Below are 20,773 nucleotides of genomic sequence, written 5' to 3' on the forward strand. Positions count from 1 at the left end.
AAATGGCAGCCTTTTCCAAGTTGTCATGTAAAAATGACCTGCCAAAAGACACTATATGCATTTGATCAGTTTTATTTCATTTTTTAAACCACAATCTTTAATTATTTGGCTCCTACTGCTGGTTATTTTCTACTAGAAATCAATGACAAATGGACAGACAAGGAAACATCTTTTCATGGTTTTTAGGCTTTTCAATCTGTGGACTCATATGCTTTTGAATATTTTATACTGCAGATGTTAACAGATAAAAAGATAAAAGATTAAAAATTTTCTCCCATAAAGAGATTTATGTACATAGAAACTAGCTATAGGTGAGAGACAGCATTACAAGTGGGTAAAAGATAGGCTATCATTGCAAGGACAACTGGTCATTGCATTGGATTAAAAAATTATTCATATTAGCTCCTAGCTTCTCAGAGCTGTCCAGAAACGACAATAATCCCCACAATATACATGGCATGTTGACTCTTAAAATTCCATTCTCACTTCAGTTCTGGTAAGGTGTGGAGCACAAGAAACAGTTCCCACTCCTTAACCCCTAGCACATAGTAGGGCTCCTTTATAATATTCGCCACACTTGAAATAAGACTTATTTGGGGTTGTTTCTGACAAAGCATAACTTCTATTATGGAAAAATTGAGGCATAAAAAGGATAATCACATCTGTTTTCCCACCACCCAAAGAGATTTTTTTTTCTTTTTTTAGATACACGGTCTCGCTCTGTCACCCACGCTGGAGTGCAGCCTCAAACTCCTGGGCTCAAGCGATTCTCTCGCCTCAATCTCCGGGGTAGCTGGGACCACAGGCGCTAGAGGAGAATTCTTAACATTTCTTAACGTCCAGTCCTTCCGCTCTGTGGTAATTACATATACACATCCTTTAAAAATTAGGGTCATACTGGACGTGTAGGTTGCTTAACAATGTTTCGAGAGACACATAGTTGCGAGTTCTTCATCGAGGTGTGTTGCCTCTCAGAAAGCGCGGGAACCCGGAGCCGCAGCCTGCCCTGGGAGGGCGGGCAACTGCAGGAGTTCTGTCTAAGATAAACGAGATTGGGGTCCCGGAAAGGAACACGCCCCGGATAGGGGTTCGACGCCCCATGGAGACCTCCAAACGTCCCTCAGCGCCACACTGCGCGCGCGCGCACTCTCCTGGGCTCGCGGGACCCCGCCGGCGAGGCTACTGCGCATGCGTCAGGCATGGAGCGCGGAAGCGGAAGGTTGGATGCGTCGGGTAGGCACCTCAGCAACCAGTAGCCATGCGCGGCTTGGAGGAGCCGGGTCGTCGGCCTACAGCGACCCCGTGCGGCTGCGTGAAGCCGGCTCTGGAGACAGGTAACTTCCAAGAGACTGGCAGTGCCACACTCTGGAGAGGTCTTCGTTGCCAAGCGGGGTGTGAAACGCAAGATCTGGAACTGACGTGCGTCATTCTTCTACCTACGGCGAAGGCACGGGTCATGTGCTGCGGCGACCACGTGATGTGCTTCGGCGAGTGGGATGACGTCATCGGGGTTGTTCCGGCTTTGTTACAAGGCTTGCGCTGTCCGCCTAGTCTTGGCTCAGTAGCTGGAGCAGCTAAGTGTAGCGTAGCGGCTTTTCTCTTAGGGGTTTCGTTGCCATGGTATATGGGGGGTGGTGTTAGGCGGGTTAGGAATTAGTAAATGCCATAGGAGAGAGGCATCCTGCGCTGTAGGAACGAGGAGAGAGAAGGGGAAAATTTCGGTCGGAGAAAATAGTTTTAAATTGGGCCTAGAAAGGCATGAATTTGTTTCTGTTTACTCACACGTTTTCATAGAGGAATATTTTAGCTTTAGAAACTAGAAAGCGAATGGAAGAGAATTAAAATAGCCTGCCAGAGAAAGCCATTGTCAATATCTTGGTGTCTACCTTCCATACTTGTTTCTTTGCATACACACTTGAAAAATGAGATACTATACGACCTTACTGTTTAGTAACTTTAAAAGAATTTAAAAAAAACTTAACAGGGCAATTAATGTTAATTTTAACACTTTGTTTTGTTATTATTAATTTTTGTAGAGGCAAGCTCTCACCACGTTGCCCAGGCTGGTCTCGAACTCCTGGGCTTAAAAGCAATCCACCTGCCTCAGCCTCCCAAAGTTTTGGGATTACAGGCGTGAGCCACTGCAACCAGCATAACGCTTTGTTTTAGAGATGTACTCTAATTCGTGTAACCAGCTTCCTGTTACTGAGCATTTAGGTTATTTTCAGTTTGCATTGTTCTAAAAGAAAGCTCTTGAAGCCGAAATGTTTGTGTACATTCTAAAGTTTGAACTTTGTTAAATTTCTTGGAAATGCTATTACCTGGTCACATGTGCTTATTTAAAAAAAAATTGTTGCACACTGCCAGATAACAGGTCTAATATTTTGACAGGAAGGAAAACGCAGCAGCCAGGGCTCAGAAGTCTACACAGTATAGGTTTGGGGAGCTAGAAGTCTAAAGTGTTAGATGGAGCAGGGAGGTGAGAACCTTTGGGTTCTGATTGTGAAGAACCTTGAGTGCCAGGCTAAGAAATACAAAGTCTGTTAGCAGTAGAGACCATGAAAAGTTTAAAGAGTTAGCATAACACGAGAAACTCTAGGATTGTTGAGGATTGGTCTAGAGTATTTTGAGAAGGGGAAGAACTTGCAGTGGAAACAGAAAGCCTAAGAAGGGTAATTTCATAGTCCAGGCAGAAAGGAAAAGGACCTGAACTTATTTTCAGAGCAAGATATGTAGACAATCCTATATACAAAAAAACCCCACGTTGATTACTTACTGGCTTTTTACTTATTACGCAGTTAATACAGTTGTAATATTTAAATGAGGAAAAAGCCTGAGCAGGGACTTTAAAAAGCACTCCTTGCTGGGCACTTTCTATTTTACTGGATGCTTTCCATATTTTATTAGTACTCTTACAGCTTTCCAAAGTAGGTATTATCCTTGTTTTATAGATGAGAAAACGGATTCAGAGAGAGAAGCTAGTTTTTCCCATGGTCACAGAGCTAGTGTAGTGGCCCTGTGTTGTTTTTATCCTTTCTCCATTCTGAAACCAGTCCTAATTCTCGTGCTCCTTTGAGGAACCACTTCTCCCCTTTTCCATGAGATTCTTGTGCTGGTTTTTGGTATACCTGTGCTCATTTATCTCTATTCCTGCAAAGGCGCCTAGCTAGAATTGTTGATTTACTTGTCCTTCTCTGTCAATATACTGGAAACCCTTGAGGATGAGAACTGGTTCTTATTTGTACCCCCAAATCCTTAGCACAGTGCTTACCAAATGGTAGGTATTTACTGTTCTTTTGGGTTTTTGTTGTTTTGAGATAGGCAAGAAGACCAGAATTCCTCTGGACAAACAGTGTCAGGTCTCTGCTTCAAATAGCATTTGTATTTCATAGCCTTATCCCCAGCCTCCTGGGGATATATATATTTATATTCAGAGAATAATATATATATTTATATATATTCAAAGAATATATAAATATGTCCCAGAAGAGTTCAGACATATTAGAATATGGATATTTGATATTTTGAGATTGGTCCCAAACAGAGTAGCAGAGTTAGAAGAACTCTTACAAAGTACCTCTTCAGTATACTTTCAGTTCGTTGCTAATCTAGTGTTGTCTTGCTTATGTTCTTAAGGAGATGCACAAAGAGGATAGAAATAAATCTAATTGGCAGCCATATCATATGTGTAATCTGAAAAACAGGCATAGACTGATTCAGTGAAGTGATGAATCAGCTATAATATAAATTCCTAGGCTCCAAATCAAAGAGTCAAGGGCGGACGACTTTAATTACGTTACTGCTGATAGGACATTTTCCATGATATTGAAGTATGGTGTGAGAGTCTCCCCAACCATTAATTCCACTGTAGTAGGAGTTCTTGGTTTGTATCTTTTCTCCAAACTTAACACAATGTCTGGCAATTGTAGACAACTTGGAAAATAGTGTTTCTCTCTTCCTTCCTTTCCCATCTTTCTCTTCTTCTTTCCTTTCTTTTCTTTTTTCTTTTCTTTTCTCTCTTCTTTGTTTCTTTACTTTTCTCCTTTTTCTCTCTCCCTTTCTTTTCTTTCCTTTTCTTTTTTCTTTCTTTTCTTTCTCTTTCTTTCTTTCTTTTCTTTCTTTTCTTTCTTCTCTCTCCCTCCCCCCCCCCCCGTCTCTCTGTCTCTCTCTGTCTCTGAGTGGAGCAGGGCTAACTCATAGGCAGTGTGCCCAGAGTATCAGCCAGAAAATGTCCCTTGAACAAATGAAAACGAGACACAGGAATTTTGTGGCTGGGTTAGGAGTCTTTTTCGGCCATTTATCTTCCAGACATAAAGAAGATGCACCAGGTCGTTTGGCCTCAGTTTCTTCATTTTTAAGATGTCTGCTATATCTGTTCCACAGAAGCATGGATGAAGATCAAAAAGAAAAATAACAAAAAAACAAAAAACAATGCCTATAAACATACTTGGAGAAAAATTAAAGTTGTCAAAGACATACAGAGTATGGATGGATCTTAGCCTCATAATATTGAGAGAGAAAAAGCAAGTCTGAGAAGACACCTTACAGTTTGGTGCCAGTTTTTATAGATCTTAAAGACAAAAATCAATGAAATGCTGTTTAGGCATGCATGTACATGTAACAAAATCATACTTTGAAAGGAAGTGAGTGATAAAGACCAAATTCAGGCTTCTGTTTATCTCAGAGGGAAAAGAAGGGTGTGAGATAAGAGGAAAACAACCTAAAAAGATACAAGTTGTTGGTAATGCTCTAGTTTTTGGGATGGGTGGTGTGTACGTGGGGTTTCATTATATTATGCCGTATAACTTACATGTATGTTGCATATAATATATGTATCAAATAATATAGCTTCTAGAAGTGAAGAGTAATGAAAGATACTGTGAGGGACAGCCCCGGACCTGGAGTCTTACTGCTTATGCTGGTAGGGTAGATTTAAGGAAGCAGGAAATAAAATGAAAGTCTGAAGTGTCTTTATGTCAACTTTGAGAAATTGATAACGCTCCCATGAAATGTGAAAATAAAAAAGTTATCGATAAATTCAAAGTGGTAGCCATGGAAACCTTAGACTTTAAATTTATATTGATAGTGTCTGGCCATTTTTTTTCTTTTGAAATATGTTATTAAAAAAATTGATTTTTTTTTTTTTTTGAGATGGAGTCTCACTCACCTAGGCTGGAGTGCAGTGGCATGATCTTGGCTCACTGCAACCTCCGCCTCCCAGGGTCAAGTGATTCTCCTGACTCAGTTTCCCGAGTAGCTGGGAATCCAGGCATGCACCACCATGCCTGGCTAATTATTATTATTATTATTTCTATTTTTTTACTTTTAGTAGAGATGGGGTTTCACCATGTTGGCCAGGCTGGTCTCAAACTTCTGACCTCAGGTGATCTGCCCGCTTCAGCTTCCCAAAGTGTTGGGATTACAGACATGAGCCACCGTGCCTGGCCTAATTTGTGATTATTGAAAAAATTTCAAATATTATAGAAATTACAAAGTTAAATTTAAAGGTAGTTTAAAAATCTTACCACCCAGATAAACCACTGTTGAAAAAATTGGTGAATATTGGCCAGGTGTGGTGGCTCACCCCTTTAACACCAGCAGTTTGAGAGGCCGAGATGGGCAGATTGCTGGAGGTAAGGAGTTTGAGACCAGCTTGGCCAACATGGTAAAACCCCTTCTCTACAAAAAAAAAAAAAAAAAAAAAAACAATTAGATGGGCATGGTGGTGCGTGCTTGGGAGACTGAGGCACGAGAGTCACTTGAGCCTGGGAGGTGGAGATTGCAGGGAGCCGAGATCGTGCCACTGCTCTCCAGTCTGGGCAACAGAGCGAGACTCTTGTCTCAAAAAAACAAACAAACAAAAAACACACATTTGGTGCATATCCTTCCAGATAGCTTTCCAAACATACCTGTGCATGTTTAAGAAGGTAAATAAATATATAACAAATTTCCATAAGTGGGATTATATACATATTATTCTTTTACTTTTTCAATTTCCACGTTAATCAGCTTAGACATATATAATCTTTTCTTCCATGCAACATGAATTTTTTGAGTACCTACTCCCTTTCAGGCAATGTACTAGACAGTGAGAATGCAGCGATAAACAAGACAGAAAAACTCCTGCCCTCATGGAGCTTACATTCTAGAGGGGCAGCAGGCTACTGGACCAAGCCTCACTTGAAATCTACCTTGCCTCTAGATATTTTAGCACTATGAGCTTATAAGTTGTCTTTATTGCTTAAATTAGTTTATTTCATATGTTCTGTTGCTTTCAATTGAAGACATCCTTACTTATGTATACCCAGTGTTTCCTCATCTTTCATTATTCTCTGCCTCTTATTTCATACTCCAGCCAATCAAAATAGCTTGTTTCCTGGATATGCTATGACATTTCTCACTTTTGTGTACACTGTCTCCTCTATTAGAAATACCCTCATAGGCCAAGCATGGTGGCTCATGTCTGTAATCCTGGCACTTTGGGAGGTCCAGGTGGGCGGATCATGAGGTCAGGAGTTCAAGACCAGCCTGACCAACGTGGTGAAACTCTGTCTCTACTAAAAATACAAAAAAAAAAAAAAAAAAAAAAAAATAGCTGGGTGTGGTGGCAGGTGCCTGTAATCCCAGCTACTGAGGAGGCTGTGGCGGGACAAATGCTTGAATCTGGGAAGCAGAAGTTGCAGTGAGCCGAGATCGCATCACTGCACTCCAGCCTGGGCAACAGAGTGACTCCATCTCAAAAAAAAAAAAAAAAAAAATAAGTAAAATAAATAAATAAATAAATAAATAAATAAGCCCTCATAGCCCTGGCCAAAGTCACATGACTTAGTACTGGTAGCATAGAATTTTAATTATGGTCATAGTAGGTATTCTGAAAATGCCCCCTTCGTTTCATTCTTTCTTGGACCATTATTTCTAGTATATCTAAAGGGATATTACTATGTATGGAATGATGTGTGTGTGTAATGATGAGAATATACGTATTCATGAACATTATAAAAATCATTTTTATAGTTGTACAACACTAATATTTTAAAACTATGAAACCAATGCATTAGAGAAAACATGTTTTCTTACAACCTGGTTTGACCTTTTGACTAATAATTTCTTAACTAATTTTCTCCTATAGGGAATCTTTTAACTGAGCCAATCGGCTACTTGGAATCCTGTTTCTTGGCCAAGAATGGTACTCCAAGACAGCCATCCATTTGTAGCTATTCTCGAGCCTGTTTGAGGATTAGAAAGAGCATCTTTAATAATCCTGAACATTCCCTGATGGGCCTAGAACAGTTTTCTCATGTTTGGTAAGTTATTTTATAGTTAGATGTAGGATTTTGGGCCAGAACTTACCCCCAAATAAAGTACTCCAATTGAAGGCAACCTTGGAGTCTGCCATCCAGACCACCGTCATCTTTCTGTTTTGTTTTGTTTTTGAGACGGGGTCTCTGTCACCCAGATTGGAGTACAGTGGTGAGATAGCAGCGCATTGCAACCTCTGCCTCCCAGGCTCAAGGTATCCTCTGACCTCAGCCTCCTGAGTAGCTGGGACCACAGGTGTACACCACCATGCCTGGCTAATTCTTTTTTGTATTTTTGGTAGAGACGGGGTTTCACCATGTTGCCCAGGCTGGAACTCTCATCTTTTGCGTGGATTTTTTTTATTTTTTATTTTTTAAGACAAGTGCAGTAGTGAGAAGGGGGGAAAAGTAGAACAAAAAGTTCAATCTGTAACTGTCTGTAACAATCGATTGAGATAACTCATTACCTTTGGACCAGCCTGTATGGAATTTTGTACTGTATTTGTGCATATGATTGTCTGTGTCATTTAGACATCCTCAGGGAGGCTTGGGATCCACTGAGGTGGCATGTTCCATTTGCAGTTGGTTCTAATTGTGATGAATGCCTTCTGTTGAGTGGAAATTACAGACCTCCTTGACTCTGCCCCTGGGTCATTATTCTGCCCTCTAGACCAGGGGTCAGTAAACTATGGCCCATTTTTTGTAAATTATTTTTATGGAAACACAGTCATGTCCATTTGTTTATGTATTGTTTGTGGCTGCTTTTGTGCTATAGCAGCAGAGTTGAATAGTCTCTGTAGTGACTGGTTGGCCTACATATCCTAAAATATTACTCCCTGACCTTTTATAGAAAAAGTTTACAGATCCTGCTCTAGACTCATGTAGAATTAAATATACTCCTAAAAGACAAGACGCTGTAGAAATCTGGATACTTTAAGTGTTACCTATATTAGGGCCTGTGTTATACTAGCATTGTTTGTGGTCTTTTCAAATTCTGTCTGTGTTCATTCTTCACCCCAACATCAGCAGTTTAAATCGGTCTGTTTTTGTTGGTAGAGACCTAAAAATTAAGTGTTTATTCTGAAATAGTTTATTTTTCATGTTAATTTGGGGACAAGATTAGATTAGAAAGAAAACGTGTGTTCTGACCTAGTTTGTATTATGACCCTGATTGAATTATTTAAGTTATTGATGATGTAAAACATGGGTTCAGAAGTATAGAAAGAGATTTTTCCTTATCCCTCCTATTTTCCTCCTCTCTCCCCAACCCCAACCCCTCATCAGAGATTATTACTGTTGACAGCACGATGTAGATTCTGCCAGACCTTTTAATGTTTTCTTTTTCAAATACACATAGAAACAAATTTATACATACAGAGTGGGTATTTGTTTTTTTAAAAAAAGTATGTTTTCTTCACATAACAGTATATACCACGGAGAGCTTTCATGATAGTAGATTAACCTTTTTTTTTTTTTTTTTGCTTTAATAGCTGTCTATTATTACAAAATATAGATGTACCATGTACACTCTTGTTAATGGAGGGCTATGTTGTTATTATAATACTGTGACAAACTCCCTTAGAAACATTCTTGGCCACTTGTGTATTTTTATGGACAGGATGTCAGAAGTGGATATATTGGACTAGAAGGTAAGCATATTTAGAATTTTAGAGAACTACTTCCAAATTATCCTCTGAAATTAACCAATGTATACTTCAATAATATATGCAAATGGCCTTTTTCTTACACCCTTCCCAACACAATATGTTATCAGTTTTTTACATTTTTGCCTGATGGGAAAAAAGAATATTTTGTTTTTTTAGCTTAATTTCTAAATTTAGAAATTTCTAATTATTAGTGAAGCTCAACATCTTTTCATATGGTTCTTAGCTACTTGTCATTTTTTTGTGAATTACTTATTCATGTTCTTTGCATAGTGTCCTATATTGGGTTGTCCTTAGTAATCTGTAGGAACAATTTATGTGCCACAGATACTAACCTATGGTCCATTATGTATGTAGCAAACATTTTCTCTTAGGCTGACATTTTGTAGTACATAAATGTTGTGGTTTCATGAGTTCAAATCTGTTAGTTTTTCTTCATGGCTTCTTGGTTTCGTATCTTACTTAGGAAGGTCTGGTCATGGCAAATGAAAAAAAAAAGGAAGGTCTGGTAAAATTATTTAACATTTCTGAACTTCAATTTCCTCATCCCAAAAATGGGGGGTAAATTATATTATTTAAGATAGTTAAGAAGATTGCATGAAGTGAGTGTAAAATTATTTTACCGTACTACCTGACAAACAGCAGACAGTAAATATTGTTCATTGGGCACTTGACAAACATCTCTTAAGTTCCTACTGTGTGCCAGTTGTTGTGTTAGCTGCAAAGGATGTGGAGAGAAGGAAGGGGGATGGTGCTATTTTCTTCCTGCTAGATTACAAGTTAATACTATTTAAAACATGATTTCTGTTAATTTGTGAAAGATTGCATTTTTTCCCCCATCAGATCATTGTGGTAAAATAACTTGTGCTCTTTTCTTATTCCATGGTTTGTTTTGTTTTGTTTTTTTATAGGATTTTGTTTGTTTTTCATAAAAATGGTCATTTGAGCTGTAAGGCAAAGGTGCAGCCTCCTAGGCTGAATGGTGCAAAGACTGGAGTTTTTTCCACAAGGAGCCCTCATCGTCCCAATGCGATAGGACTGACCCTGGCCAAGCTGGAAAAGGTAGAAGGTAACCCATTTCATTTCTACTTTTACCTTTTTCTTTATGCAGAAAAGCCTTATAAAATAAACACAGCATTCACCACTGGCTGTTTATTCAGATGAGTACCAATGATGTTAACTTTCTGAGAACCACCAGACATTGAAGAAAATACAATGATTAAAAGAATGTTAGCATTGAAAAATGTTGAAATAAACTCTCATAGGATGCTCAGAGTTTATGTTATTGCATATATCCAAAACTATTAAATTATTTAGAAATAACAAAAATTTCATAATCATTAAATTAGTAACCACAGTTTCTCTGACTTGGAATGCAGTGAATACAAAATGATTAAATGGACACTTTCCAATTTAACACACAATAACTCATTGTACATGCACATATGGAAGACACATAGACTGGTGGTATATCATTCCTTCCTTGCAGTCTTGGGGAAATGGACAGACATCATGGCTGCTGTGCTGATATCAACTGTGCTATGTGGCAGGAGTCTGGGATGAATCACACTACAAGGACAAACATTGGTCAGATTGTAGAAGTTCTAAACTAACTAGTTTTAACTGTGTGTTCTTATATAATCTAGTTATACATTTATGAAAAGCAGTCCATTCTGACCTAACAGGCAGCAGATGAAATGGCAGGTAAACTAGGAGTCAGGAGACCAATCCAGGCTTCAGCCTGCTGGTTGTGAAGTGGGAAAAGGAGAAGGACCTACTTCCTCTGTGATTCAACAGAATATTTTGAGAATCTTGTAAGACAAAAGTTCTGAAACTAATTTTTCAGGCTATTGGACACTAAATAGATGAGAGCAGTTATTTTGTTTGTTCTCTCCCAGAACTTGAACTCTCTCACTGGATTGTACTCAACTGGGCCTTAGGTAGTTTCCCCAGAAAAATTCAGTAGCTGATCCACATTGACTTTTATCATTTATAATAGCTAACCAACGTGGGTAGCAAGTACTAGAAGATTTTATGATTATTTATGCAACCCACACATATATTCTAGCACTGATTATGTGCCAGGCATTGTCCTAGGTGCTGGAGCTATAGTGGTAAACAAATCAGATAAAAATAGAAATCCTTGCCCTAAAGAACTTAATGTTTCAATTGGGGAGGTCAAGTCAGAAAGGTTAAAAGGCAAACACAGTAGCACTGTAGACATTACTATATAAGCTGTATGACGACTAGTGTTTGTGCAGTGCTTTACAGTTAGTAAACAGTGTTCACGTACCTTATCTCACAGTGGCTTTGTGGGTTTGACACAGTAGCAATCCTCATCTCATAGGTGAGGAAACCAGGGCTCTTTAATGTTAGATAATCTGTCTAATAGCATCCAGCCAGGTGGTCATCTGACTAAATCTTTTGAAGTTTTAACTTATGCTACAGTGCTTTTCTTTTTCCTACAGATATTAGGTGTAATTCATCATCTAGCAAGTCTGGAATCATCCTTCCAGAGTTCAAGGCTCATTCATAATAAGCATGTGTCAGAAATCAGGGTCCTGTATTAGTTACATTTTTCTTAAATGGAGACGAAGTCAAATATGACTGCATGCCGTTTTTCTGTTCTCATTTGACCTATTTTCCAAGAGTAAGGTTAGTAGATGACTATGTGTAGCAGGAACTGGACAGCATATGTCCAGTGGGACAGCTGGAGACTTGTCTTTAGTATTTGGTAATGCTGACTTATGTGCTGCTTAATCTTTTGAGTCTTCATGGATGTATTAGATTTCTATTGTTGTGTAACAAATTACCACAGAATCATCAGTTTAAACAACACACATTTATTATGTGTTTGAAACATTATTATGTATCTGTGGGTCAGAAGGATGGGCACAGCTTAACTAGGTCATCTGCTTATGGTCTCACCAGACTGCAATTAAGTTGTCAGCTGAGATGAGTTCCTATCTGGAGGCTTGACTGTGGAATAATCTGCTTCAAGTCACTTACACTGTTGGCCACATTGATTTCCTTGCCATTGTAGTAGGACTGGGGGCCCCAGATTCTTGCTGGTTGTTGACTGGAGGCTGTCCTCAGCGTCTAAAGGCTGTTTGCAGTTCCTTGCTCCGTGGGCTTCCCAGCATGCCTGCCTACTTCCGCAAGCCTTCAAGGAGAGTCTCTCGAGTGAGTCTTCCAGCCAGCAGCAGAGCTAACAAAAAGCATAGTCACTGGAGGGACATCATACCTCTTTTGCCATATTCTATTGGTTAGAAGCCAGTCACAACTGAAGGGGGAGGATTATATAAGGACATGAACTTCAGGAGGTGCGGGTCACAGGGCCACCTTTGGATCTGTTTGCCACAGTAGAAACCTTCATTGGTCCCACAGAGATATATTGAGGACTACTATATCCCTGGAACAGAAGCACCAGTGATACAGAGATGAGTTGGCCCCAGCCTGTGTTAAGGGGCCTGCCTGCTGTCTAGGGATAAAGACTCTAAGCTGGTCACTGCCCTACCACGGGGAAAGGGCTCTGGCAGAGGTTTGTGCACAGGCTTCTCTATGGGGACTGTAGGAAAGAATGCTTTTGTCTGGAGGAGCCAGAAAGGCTTTGTAAAAGGTGTGCTTTGAGGGCCTCAAAGATCAAGTAGGGGTTTGATAGGTAGAGAAGAGGATAGGCTACCAGGTAGCAAGAAGGATGTGTGTTGGTACCAGGTCTGTGTGAGAGAATTATGAGTAAGCGCAGTGAGGCATAAGCAGACAGTGTTAGAGGATTCTGGGGTGTGATTGTATTCTCCAAATGTTTGCAGTGTTCTTCATTTTTCACGTTTTTATGTCATAGGTGGAGCTATATACCTTTCTGGAATTGACATGATACATGGCACACCAGTACTAGACATCAAGCCCTACATAGCTGAGTATGACTCGCCGCAAAATGTGATGGAGCCTTTAGCAGACTTTAATTTACAGAATAACCAACATACACCAAACACTGCGTCCCAGTCTGACAGCAAGACTGACAGCTGTGACCAGCGACAGCTGTCGGTGTGTGATGAGCCACAACCTCACCGTAGCACTAAGGAGAAACCTAAATGTCCTGAAGACAGAACTTCAGAAGAAAACTACCTGACACACAGTGACACAGCCAGAATTCAGCAAGCATTCCCTATGCACAGGGAGATAGCAGTGGATTTTGGTTTGGAATCAAGATGTGATCAGAGTTCCAGTATGTCAGAAGAACAAATTGGCCCATATGGCCCGGAGAAGAGCTTTTCAGAGAAAGGTACAGACAAGAAGCTAGAGAGAGTGGAAGGAGCAGCAGTCCTGCAAGGAAGCAGGGCAGAGACACAGCCCATGGCCCCTCACTTACCTGCTGGAAGGGCTGATGGAGCTCCCTGCAGCGTGGTTCCTGCCTGGGTGACAGAGGCCCCTGTGGCCACTTTAGAAGTGCGGTTTACTCCTCATGCCGAGATGGACCTTGGGCAGCTCAGTTCGCAGGGTGAATCAGGTATCTTCAGTTTCTTCATTCTAAATGAGAGATGAACTTTGAGATTTAGCCAAGTTTGGTATTTGTGAGGGCAGTTATATGGAGTGTTTGTCAGTGTGACTGGTTTTTAGGAAACAGGTGTAAAATAATATTTTTGCAGCACCATCATACGATGAGTCTTGTTGGACAACTGTGTGGTCAGCACAGTTAGTTCCAGGCTGTCAGCAAAGCATTGGCAGAGAGTGGCTGCTGCCTCACGAGGTGGCCCATGACTTACAGCGCCTTGTCTGCTTGTTAACAGTAGTTCTTAGAGTCTTCAAGCATCATTCAGAAGCTGAATTGTGCTTGTTCTGTACTTATGTACCTAAAGTTTTCTTATTTGTTTTACTGTCTTACTAGAGAAATGTTGCATTGTATTCTGATACAATTGATAGCAAACAGCAAAATTCAGAGTTGTTGCAGAAATAAGAAGTGATAAGACAGCTTAGCCTTTGGCACAGAGGACTCTAGGAGCCCAGAGTCAGAGGGGAAGAGTCTCTTAGCACAGAACTTGCCCCAACAAAGTCCCACAGCTAGAGGCATACACTTCGCTGCAGAAGAGAGGCCACAGGGCTCTTACATGGAGCCTGCTTACTTTAACACATGGTTCTTAACAAATGTTATCTGGTTCCCCCAGTTCACAGCAGATCCCAAGCAGTAGCCTGGGATGAAGGAAGGGGCTGTTAAGATGTGGATACAGTGATACCAGTAAGAAGTAACTAGTTTCAGTTGTAGTAGGACTGGGGGCCCCAGATTCTTGCTGGTTGTTGGCTGGAGGCTGCCCTCAGTGTCTAAAGGCTGTTTGCAGCTCCTTGCTACGTGGGCTTCCCAGCATGCCTGCCTACTTCAGCAAGCCTTCCAGGAGAGTCTCTCGAGTGAGTCTTCTGGCCAGCAGCAGAGCTAACAAAAAGCATAGTCACTGGAGGGACATCATACCTCTTTTGCACGGTGGCTCACTCCTGTAATCCCTGCACTTTGGGAGGCCGAGGTGGGTGGATCACTTGAAGTCAGGAGTTCAAGACCAGCCTGGCCAACATGATGAAACCCCATCTCTATTAAAAATACAGAAAGCCAGTTGTGGTGGCAGGTGCCTGTAATTCCAGCTACTCGGGAGGCTGAGGCAGTAGAATTGCTTGAACCTAGGAGGCAGAAGTTACAGTGAGCCGAGATGGTGCCACTGTATTCCAGCCTGGGTGGCAGAGTGAGACTCCATCAAAAAGAAGAAGCTGGTTGCCAAGGAGATGTCAGATTGCAAAAAGCTCTTCTTTGTGTTACAACTCAGTAAGGAGCCAGCCTAGCCATATAAGGAGGGAAGTTCATTTATTCATTCTACAGTTGTTTACTGAGCTACTGCTAGGTACCAGACATTGGTCTAGGTTCTTGGAATACATCAGTGAACAAAACAGATTTTAAAAATTCGTGCTCTTGCGGAGCTTGCATTCTAATGGGGAGGAGAGAAACAAACTAAAAGCATAATAAGCAATCAAGTTATTATACCAAACATGCTCAACATTATATAATATTAGAAGGTGATAAGAGTTACTGAAGCATTTAAGAGGGAATACAGCAGGGTTGGGGTGTTGTTACTATTTTACTTTATTTTTGAGACAGGATCTCACTCTGTCACCCAGGCTGGAGTGCAGTGGCAAGAATATGGCTTACTGCAGCCTCAACCTCCTGGGCTCAAGCAGTCCTCCCACCTCAGCCTTCTGTGTAGCTGGGACTACAGGTGTGCATCACTACGCCTGGCTAATATTTTGATTTTTTTTTTTTTTTGATACGGAGTCTCACTCTGTCGCCCAGGCTGGAGTGCAGTGGCTCGATCTCGGCTCACTGCAAGCTCTGCCTCCTGGGTTCATGCCATTCTCTTGCCCCAGCCTCCCGAGTAGCTGGGACTACAGGTGCCTGCCCCCACACCCAGCTAATTTTTTGTATTTTTAGTAGAGACAGGGTTTCACCGTGTTAGCCAGGATGGTCTTGATCCCTTGACCTCATGATCCGCCCGCCTTGGCCTCCCAAAGTACCTGGATTACAGGCGTGAGACACCACGCCCGGCCTCTTTTGATTTTTTTTGAAGAGATGAGGTCTCATTTTGTTGCCCAGGCTTGTCTTGAACTCTTGGGCTCAGGGGATCCTCTGTCTCAGCCTCCCAAAGTGCAGGGATTACAGGTGCGAACCTCTGCACCTAGCCTGTTGCAGTTTTATTTATTTATTTATTTATTTATTTATTTATTTATTTGAGACGGAGTCTCACTCTGTCGCCCAGGCTGGAGTGCAGTGGCCAGATCTCAGCTCACTGCAAGCTCCACCTCCCGGGTTTACGCCATTCTCTTGCCTCAGCCTCCTGAGTAGCTGGGACTACAGGCGCCCGCCACCTCGCCCAGCTAGTTTTTTGTGTTTTTTTAGTAGAGACGGGGTTTCACTGCATTAGTCAGGATGGTCTCGATCTCCTGACCTCGTGATCTGCCCGTCTCGGCCTCCCAAAGTGCTGGGATTACAGGCTTGAGCCACCGCGCCCGGCCTGCAGTTTTAAATAGGTGGCCCACTGGGGCCATATGAGCCTTTCACTGAGAAAGACACATACGAGCAAAGGTCAAAGAAGTGAAGACGTGAGCCAGCCTGTCCGGAGAAAGGACATGCTGGCCTGAGGGACAGCCAGCGCACAGCCGCAAGGTGGAGGGGGCATGGCGTGTTTGAGGTCAGGTGGCCAGAATGGACTGAGGAGGGCTGAGTGGAAGGATACGAAGTCAAAGAGGCACTAGAAAAGGGATGAGGTCACCTAAGGGTTTTATAGGCCATTGTAAGGACTTGAGTTTTGATCTTGGAAGAAGTAAAAGGCAGAGGAACTTGATGTCGGTATCCCCGGAGAGCAGGGGGCCATCTCTGGGGTCAGATCACTACGTGTGTGATTTCTGGGATGTCACATCTCAGTGACATGCAAAGGCAAGCTGGAGTTCCTTATTGAGAAAATGAAGACTTTCATTCCATATCCAGAAAATAAAGGGTTACACAACCAAATATACTAGATTTTCCCCTGCTTTACTAGCAGGGAGAGAATGAAGAGGCTAGGGGGGTATTTGGCTTTGCTACTCCAACCTGAAGGAGGTTCTTCTGATGGCAAAAGAAGTCTAAAAGTTGGGACTAGAGACACATGCCAACTGACACTAAGATTTCCCCATTTCTTCCTGTCAGAGCCACAGCCAGCCTACACTGTTGCCTTTTGCAAAGGAAAAGCCACCCCTTCCTCTGGGTGGAGGCAGCCACCTGCCAGGGCCCAGGAACTGGTTTTAGCCCCAACATGCCAACCTCAGCCAGGTGCTGTATGCTGAGCACCCCCTGCACCTCTGGATGTGGCAGTCGCGTGGTCATGAGTGCCGATGCCACCTGAGGGTTGTGCTTCTCGTTCCTCCCTAAGGCTTTACTTTTAAACAGAGCTTTTGATTTAAAAATTGATCCTTTGTTTTTAAAAGTGTTGTTGATAGAAATAATTTCATCACTGTATACAGTTGATGGGAGGAGGCTGGTCAGTTGTAAAAGGATTTTGTGGTGGAACGAAACAGTCCTGTCTTCTGGATACTTTATGTTTACACTTACCACTTGTCCTGTGGTTATTGTTGAATGCAACCTACTAGGGAAAGTTTTGCTTTTCTTTCTTTTAGTTTTTCTTTCCTTTTTTTTTTTTTTTTTTGAGATGGAGTCTCGCTCTGTCACCCAGGCTAGCGTGTAGTGGCGCGGTCTCGGCTCACTGCAACCTCTGCCTCCCGGGTTCAAGTGATTCTCCTGCCTCAGCCTCCTGAGTAGCTGGGATTACAGGCGTGAGCCACCACGCCTGGCCTGGAAAGTTTTGTTTTTTTAAACTGCAGTGCAATATGTGTCAGATGTTTGAAATATGCCTTATTGATTAAAAAAATGATTAAAATGAGAAATTACGCAGTGTAACTACAAAACAGGAACTGATTGATAGCAAACAGCAAAATTGAGAGCTGTTGCAGAAATAAGAAGTGATTTCAGGAAGCTCTGAGTCTAGAAGAGGTTAGAGGTGTTGAAATGGAAGGAAGTTTGGTGCTGGAGTAAAGGTCTGGGCAGAGTGCTGTGGGCACTCTGAGAGGAGAATCCTGACTTGGGTCTGGGAGGGAGTGTGGGAGGAAACGGTGCTTGAGCGGAGCCTGGCAGGATGAGTAGGCAGGGAATTGGGAGAAGGCACCCATGCCAGATGGACGGCCAACCAGAGGCCTGGAGCCTCTCCTAGAAATGCCATCACTGGGGAGTGTGATGAGCTTTCCTCATTTTTGAGTCGCCTTCAGAGCCATTTTCTATGAGCCATGCAGTAAAGGAATCTTATTGCCATATAATTGATTTTTTTTTTTTTTTTTTGAGATGCAGTCTCTTTCTGTCACCCAGGCTGGAGTGCAGTGGTGCAATCTCTGCTCACTGCAACCTCTGCCTCCCAGGTCCAAGTGATCGTCTTGCCTCCTGAGTAGCTGGGATTACAGGTGTGTGCCACCACACTGGCTAATATTTTTTTTGTTGTTTTTTTTTTTTAGATGGAGTCTTGCTCTGTTGCCTAGGCTGGAGTGCAGTGGCACGATCTGGGCTCACTGCAAGCTCCGCCTCCCGGGTTCACGCCATTCTCCTGCCTCAGCCTCCCGAGTAGCTGGGACTACAGACACCCGCCACCACACCTGGCTAATTTTTTTTTTGTATTTTTTTAGTAGAGATGGGGTTTCACCATGTTAGCCAGGATGGTCTCGATCTCCTGACCTCATGATTCGCCCGCCTCAACCTCCCAGAGTTCTGCGATTACAGGCATGAGCCGCCACGCCTGGCCTATTTTTTATGTATTTTTAGTAGAGATGGGATTTTACCATGTTGGTCAGGCTGGTCTTGAATTTCTGACCTTGTGATCCTCCCACCTTGGCCTCCCAAAGTGCTGGGATTACAGGCATGAGCCACTGTGCCCAGACCATATAATTGATTTTTGACTAAAAATTGTACTTCATGGCTTTATTTACCCAACTTGCTTATTAGATATGGCCCACAGTGATTTTTGGCTACTTATGGAAATCAAATCCATTCTAAGAGGGATAAAGATCCACTGCCACCAGAGATGATATTTTGAGCAGGGACAGTGTTTTTAAGGTCTGTGCCTCCCTGGAAGGGGCTGGCCTTCATTTGGATGTATGTGATATTGTAGTTATGAAAAACTAGATCACAGTTACTTTTTAAATTTATGTTTTATATACACTATTTAAAAAAATTAAAATACATTAAAAATCCTACAAACATAGGAAATTTTGCTGTTCCTTCGGGACAGCAAATGTGAGAGAGTCCCAAAGCAAAGGAACGTTACTGGTAACTGTGGGGCTGTGACACCAGCTTTCTGGTGCAGCCTCTCTTGCCTGTAGCTGGTGCTCTGGGTGTGTGTGGGTTTAGTTCTCTTTCTTGTGGCTTTCTGAGGATGCTGGGACTGTCATGCATTTCCTTGTCTCTGTTCTGAGAAGAAAATGACAAGGAATTAAAGTCTACATTGAGTATAGAAAAGTGACATTTTGGATGTCAGAAAAGTGACATTTTGGTTGACAGAAAATGAAAGCTCACCTCTCCTAGTTAGAAGACTAAGGAAAAATACTACCATGATTTTTCTGTTCAGTAAAACAAAACTTTGGGGGTGTATAAGTTAAACCTAATGACAATAAACACCTCTTGAAGGTGACAGTCTCCGTAATGATCAAATAGATTTCCAAACCCTTTCCATGCCAAGTGATCTTTAAGGAACCAACCAAATTCCATATTGAAGTTTGCTGTAATGAAATTCAACCTGCATGATAGTGCTCATTGAGTTGTGTTTTTTTCATTGCAGATGTTGGTCAGGCGTCATTTAAATATTTTCAGTCAGCAGAGGAAGCAAAGCGTGCCATTGAGGCTGTGCTGTCAGCGGATCCTCGGTCTGTGTACCGCCGGAAGCTTTGCCAGGACCGCCTTTTCTACTTTACCATAGACATAGCGCATGTCACTTGCTGGTTTGGTGATGGCTTTGCAGAGGTTCTCAGGATCAAGCCGGCTTCTGAGCCTGTTTATATGATGGACCCTGTGGGGTCCTTGGTGTCTCTAGGGTCTTAAGGAGCCTCCCTCATGTCTTTAAGATAGCATCATTGATTTTTGGATGTGGCTTTTGGATTTTCTGAACAAGCTAATGTTGTGCCGAGAAGCAACACTTTGTGATCTCATGGCTTTTGTTGATTTGGGCTATTCAAAATGTTTATTTGAAAAATGCAATTAATAAACTTAACTAAGAGATATAAAATACAGAGAGATCACCAAATGCTTTTTGATCTGTCGATATTAAAGAATCCAAAGGTGATGCTGTCTCTAATTTCTGAAAGAAGCTGTTCTTGATGCACTTGATAAAATTAGACAAAGGTCATTCCAGCAGAGACTTTCAAGTTGAGGGGATCTGTTTAATAATTCATACTGGTTTTCCTGTCTGTCTGGAGAAGCCTGACCTTTCTATTTGATTCCAAATCAAACCTATATCTTAGGAAACTAATAAATAAGAAACAAGTAGTTAGAGATAGTTTTTGAGATTAAACTTCTGTGTTTCAGAGACTCTGTGACATAGTCACACACACATATATATGTATATATATTTAATACTGATTCTAAAATAGAGACTCCCTGAGATTTATTTGGATGTCTTTGTATCAGAAAAGGAAATCACCCCCAGAAGTTCAAGAAAATTGTTACTGTTTTTTTGTTTTTGTTTTGAAATGGAGTCTTACTCTTTCACCCAGGCTGAAGTGCAGTGGCATGATCTCGGCTCACTGCAATCTCTGCCTCCTGGATTCAAGCAATTCTCCTGCTTCAGCCTCCTGAGTAGCTGGGATTACAGGCATGTGCCACCACGCCTGGCTAATTTTTGTAATTTTAGTAGAGATGGGGTTTCACCATGTTGGTCAGGCTGGTCTTGAACTCCTGACCTCGTGATCCGCCCACCTCGGCCTCCCAAGTGCTGGGATTACAGGTGTGAGCCACCGTGCCTGGCCTATAATTACTGTTTTTTAATATACTCACTCTGCAACTATTTATTGAGAAGCTACTATGGGTTAGGTTTTGGTGATAAAATAAGATGAACAAAATGTAGTTCTTGTTGCAAGTCGTGGTTAATGGAAGAAATAAGACATAAACAAATGGCCGGGCGCGGTGGCTCAAGCCTGTAATCCCAGCACTTTGGGAGGCTGAGACGGGCGGATCACGAGGTCAGGAGATCGAGACCATCCTGGCTAACA

General features: G+C 41.9%; 1 protein-coding gene across 14 annotated transcripts; it reads left to right on the forward strand.

The window, feature by feature from the left end:
- The first annotated feature begins 1,181 nt into the window (after positions 1-1,181).
- TRMO (tRNA methyltransferase O) lies at positions 1,182-19,848 on the forward strand. 14 transcript variants are annotated; one of them, XM_077965487.1, is made up of 6 exons: positions 1,252-1,334; positions 7,130-7,304; positions 9,874-10,031; positions 11,431-11,617; positions 12,804-13,469; positions 19,348-19,848. In XM_077965487.1, exons 5-6 carry the CDS (start codon positions 12,833-12,835, stop codon positions 19,605-19,607), a joined length of 897 nt encoding a protein of 298 aa, XP_077821613.1. In that variant the 5' UTR covers positions 1,252-1,334; positions 7,130-7,304; positions 9,874-10,031; positions 11,431-11,617; positions 12,804-12,832; the 3' UTR covers positions 19,608-19,848.
- The last annotated feature ends 925 nt before the right edge of the window (positions 19,849-20,773 follow it).

The sequence above is a fragment of the Macaca mulatta genome, chromosome 15, assembly GCF_049350105.2.
Source record: "Macaca mulatta isolate MMU2019108-1 chromosome 15, T2T-MMU8v2.0, whole genome shotgun sequence".
Taxonomy (NCBI): Eukaryota; Metazoa; Chordata; class Mammalia; order Primates; family Cercopithecidae; genus Macaca; species Macaca mulatta.

What these genes read in the sequence shown, in the direction of transcription:
- TRMO (XM_015117189.3), top strand. Translation starts at nt 1,259, where the DNA reads ATGCGCGGCTTGGAGGAGCCGGGTCGTCGGCCTACAGCGACCCCGTGC. An exon ending in AGTAGCTGGAGCAGCTAAGT is followed by an intron (nt 1,581 to 7,129) that starts GTAGCGTAGCGG and finishes TTTCTCCTATAG; the next exon opens with GGAATCTTTTAACTGAGCCA. An exon ending in CAAGCTGGAAAAGGTAGAAG is followed by an intron (nt 10,032 to 12,803) that starts GTAACCCATTTC and finishes TTTATGTCATAG; the next exon opens with GTGGAGCTATATACCTTTCT.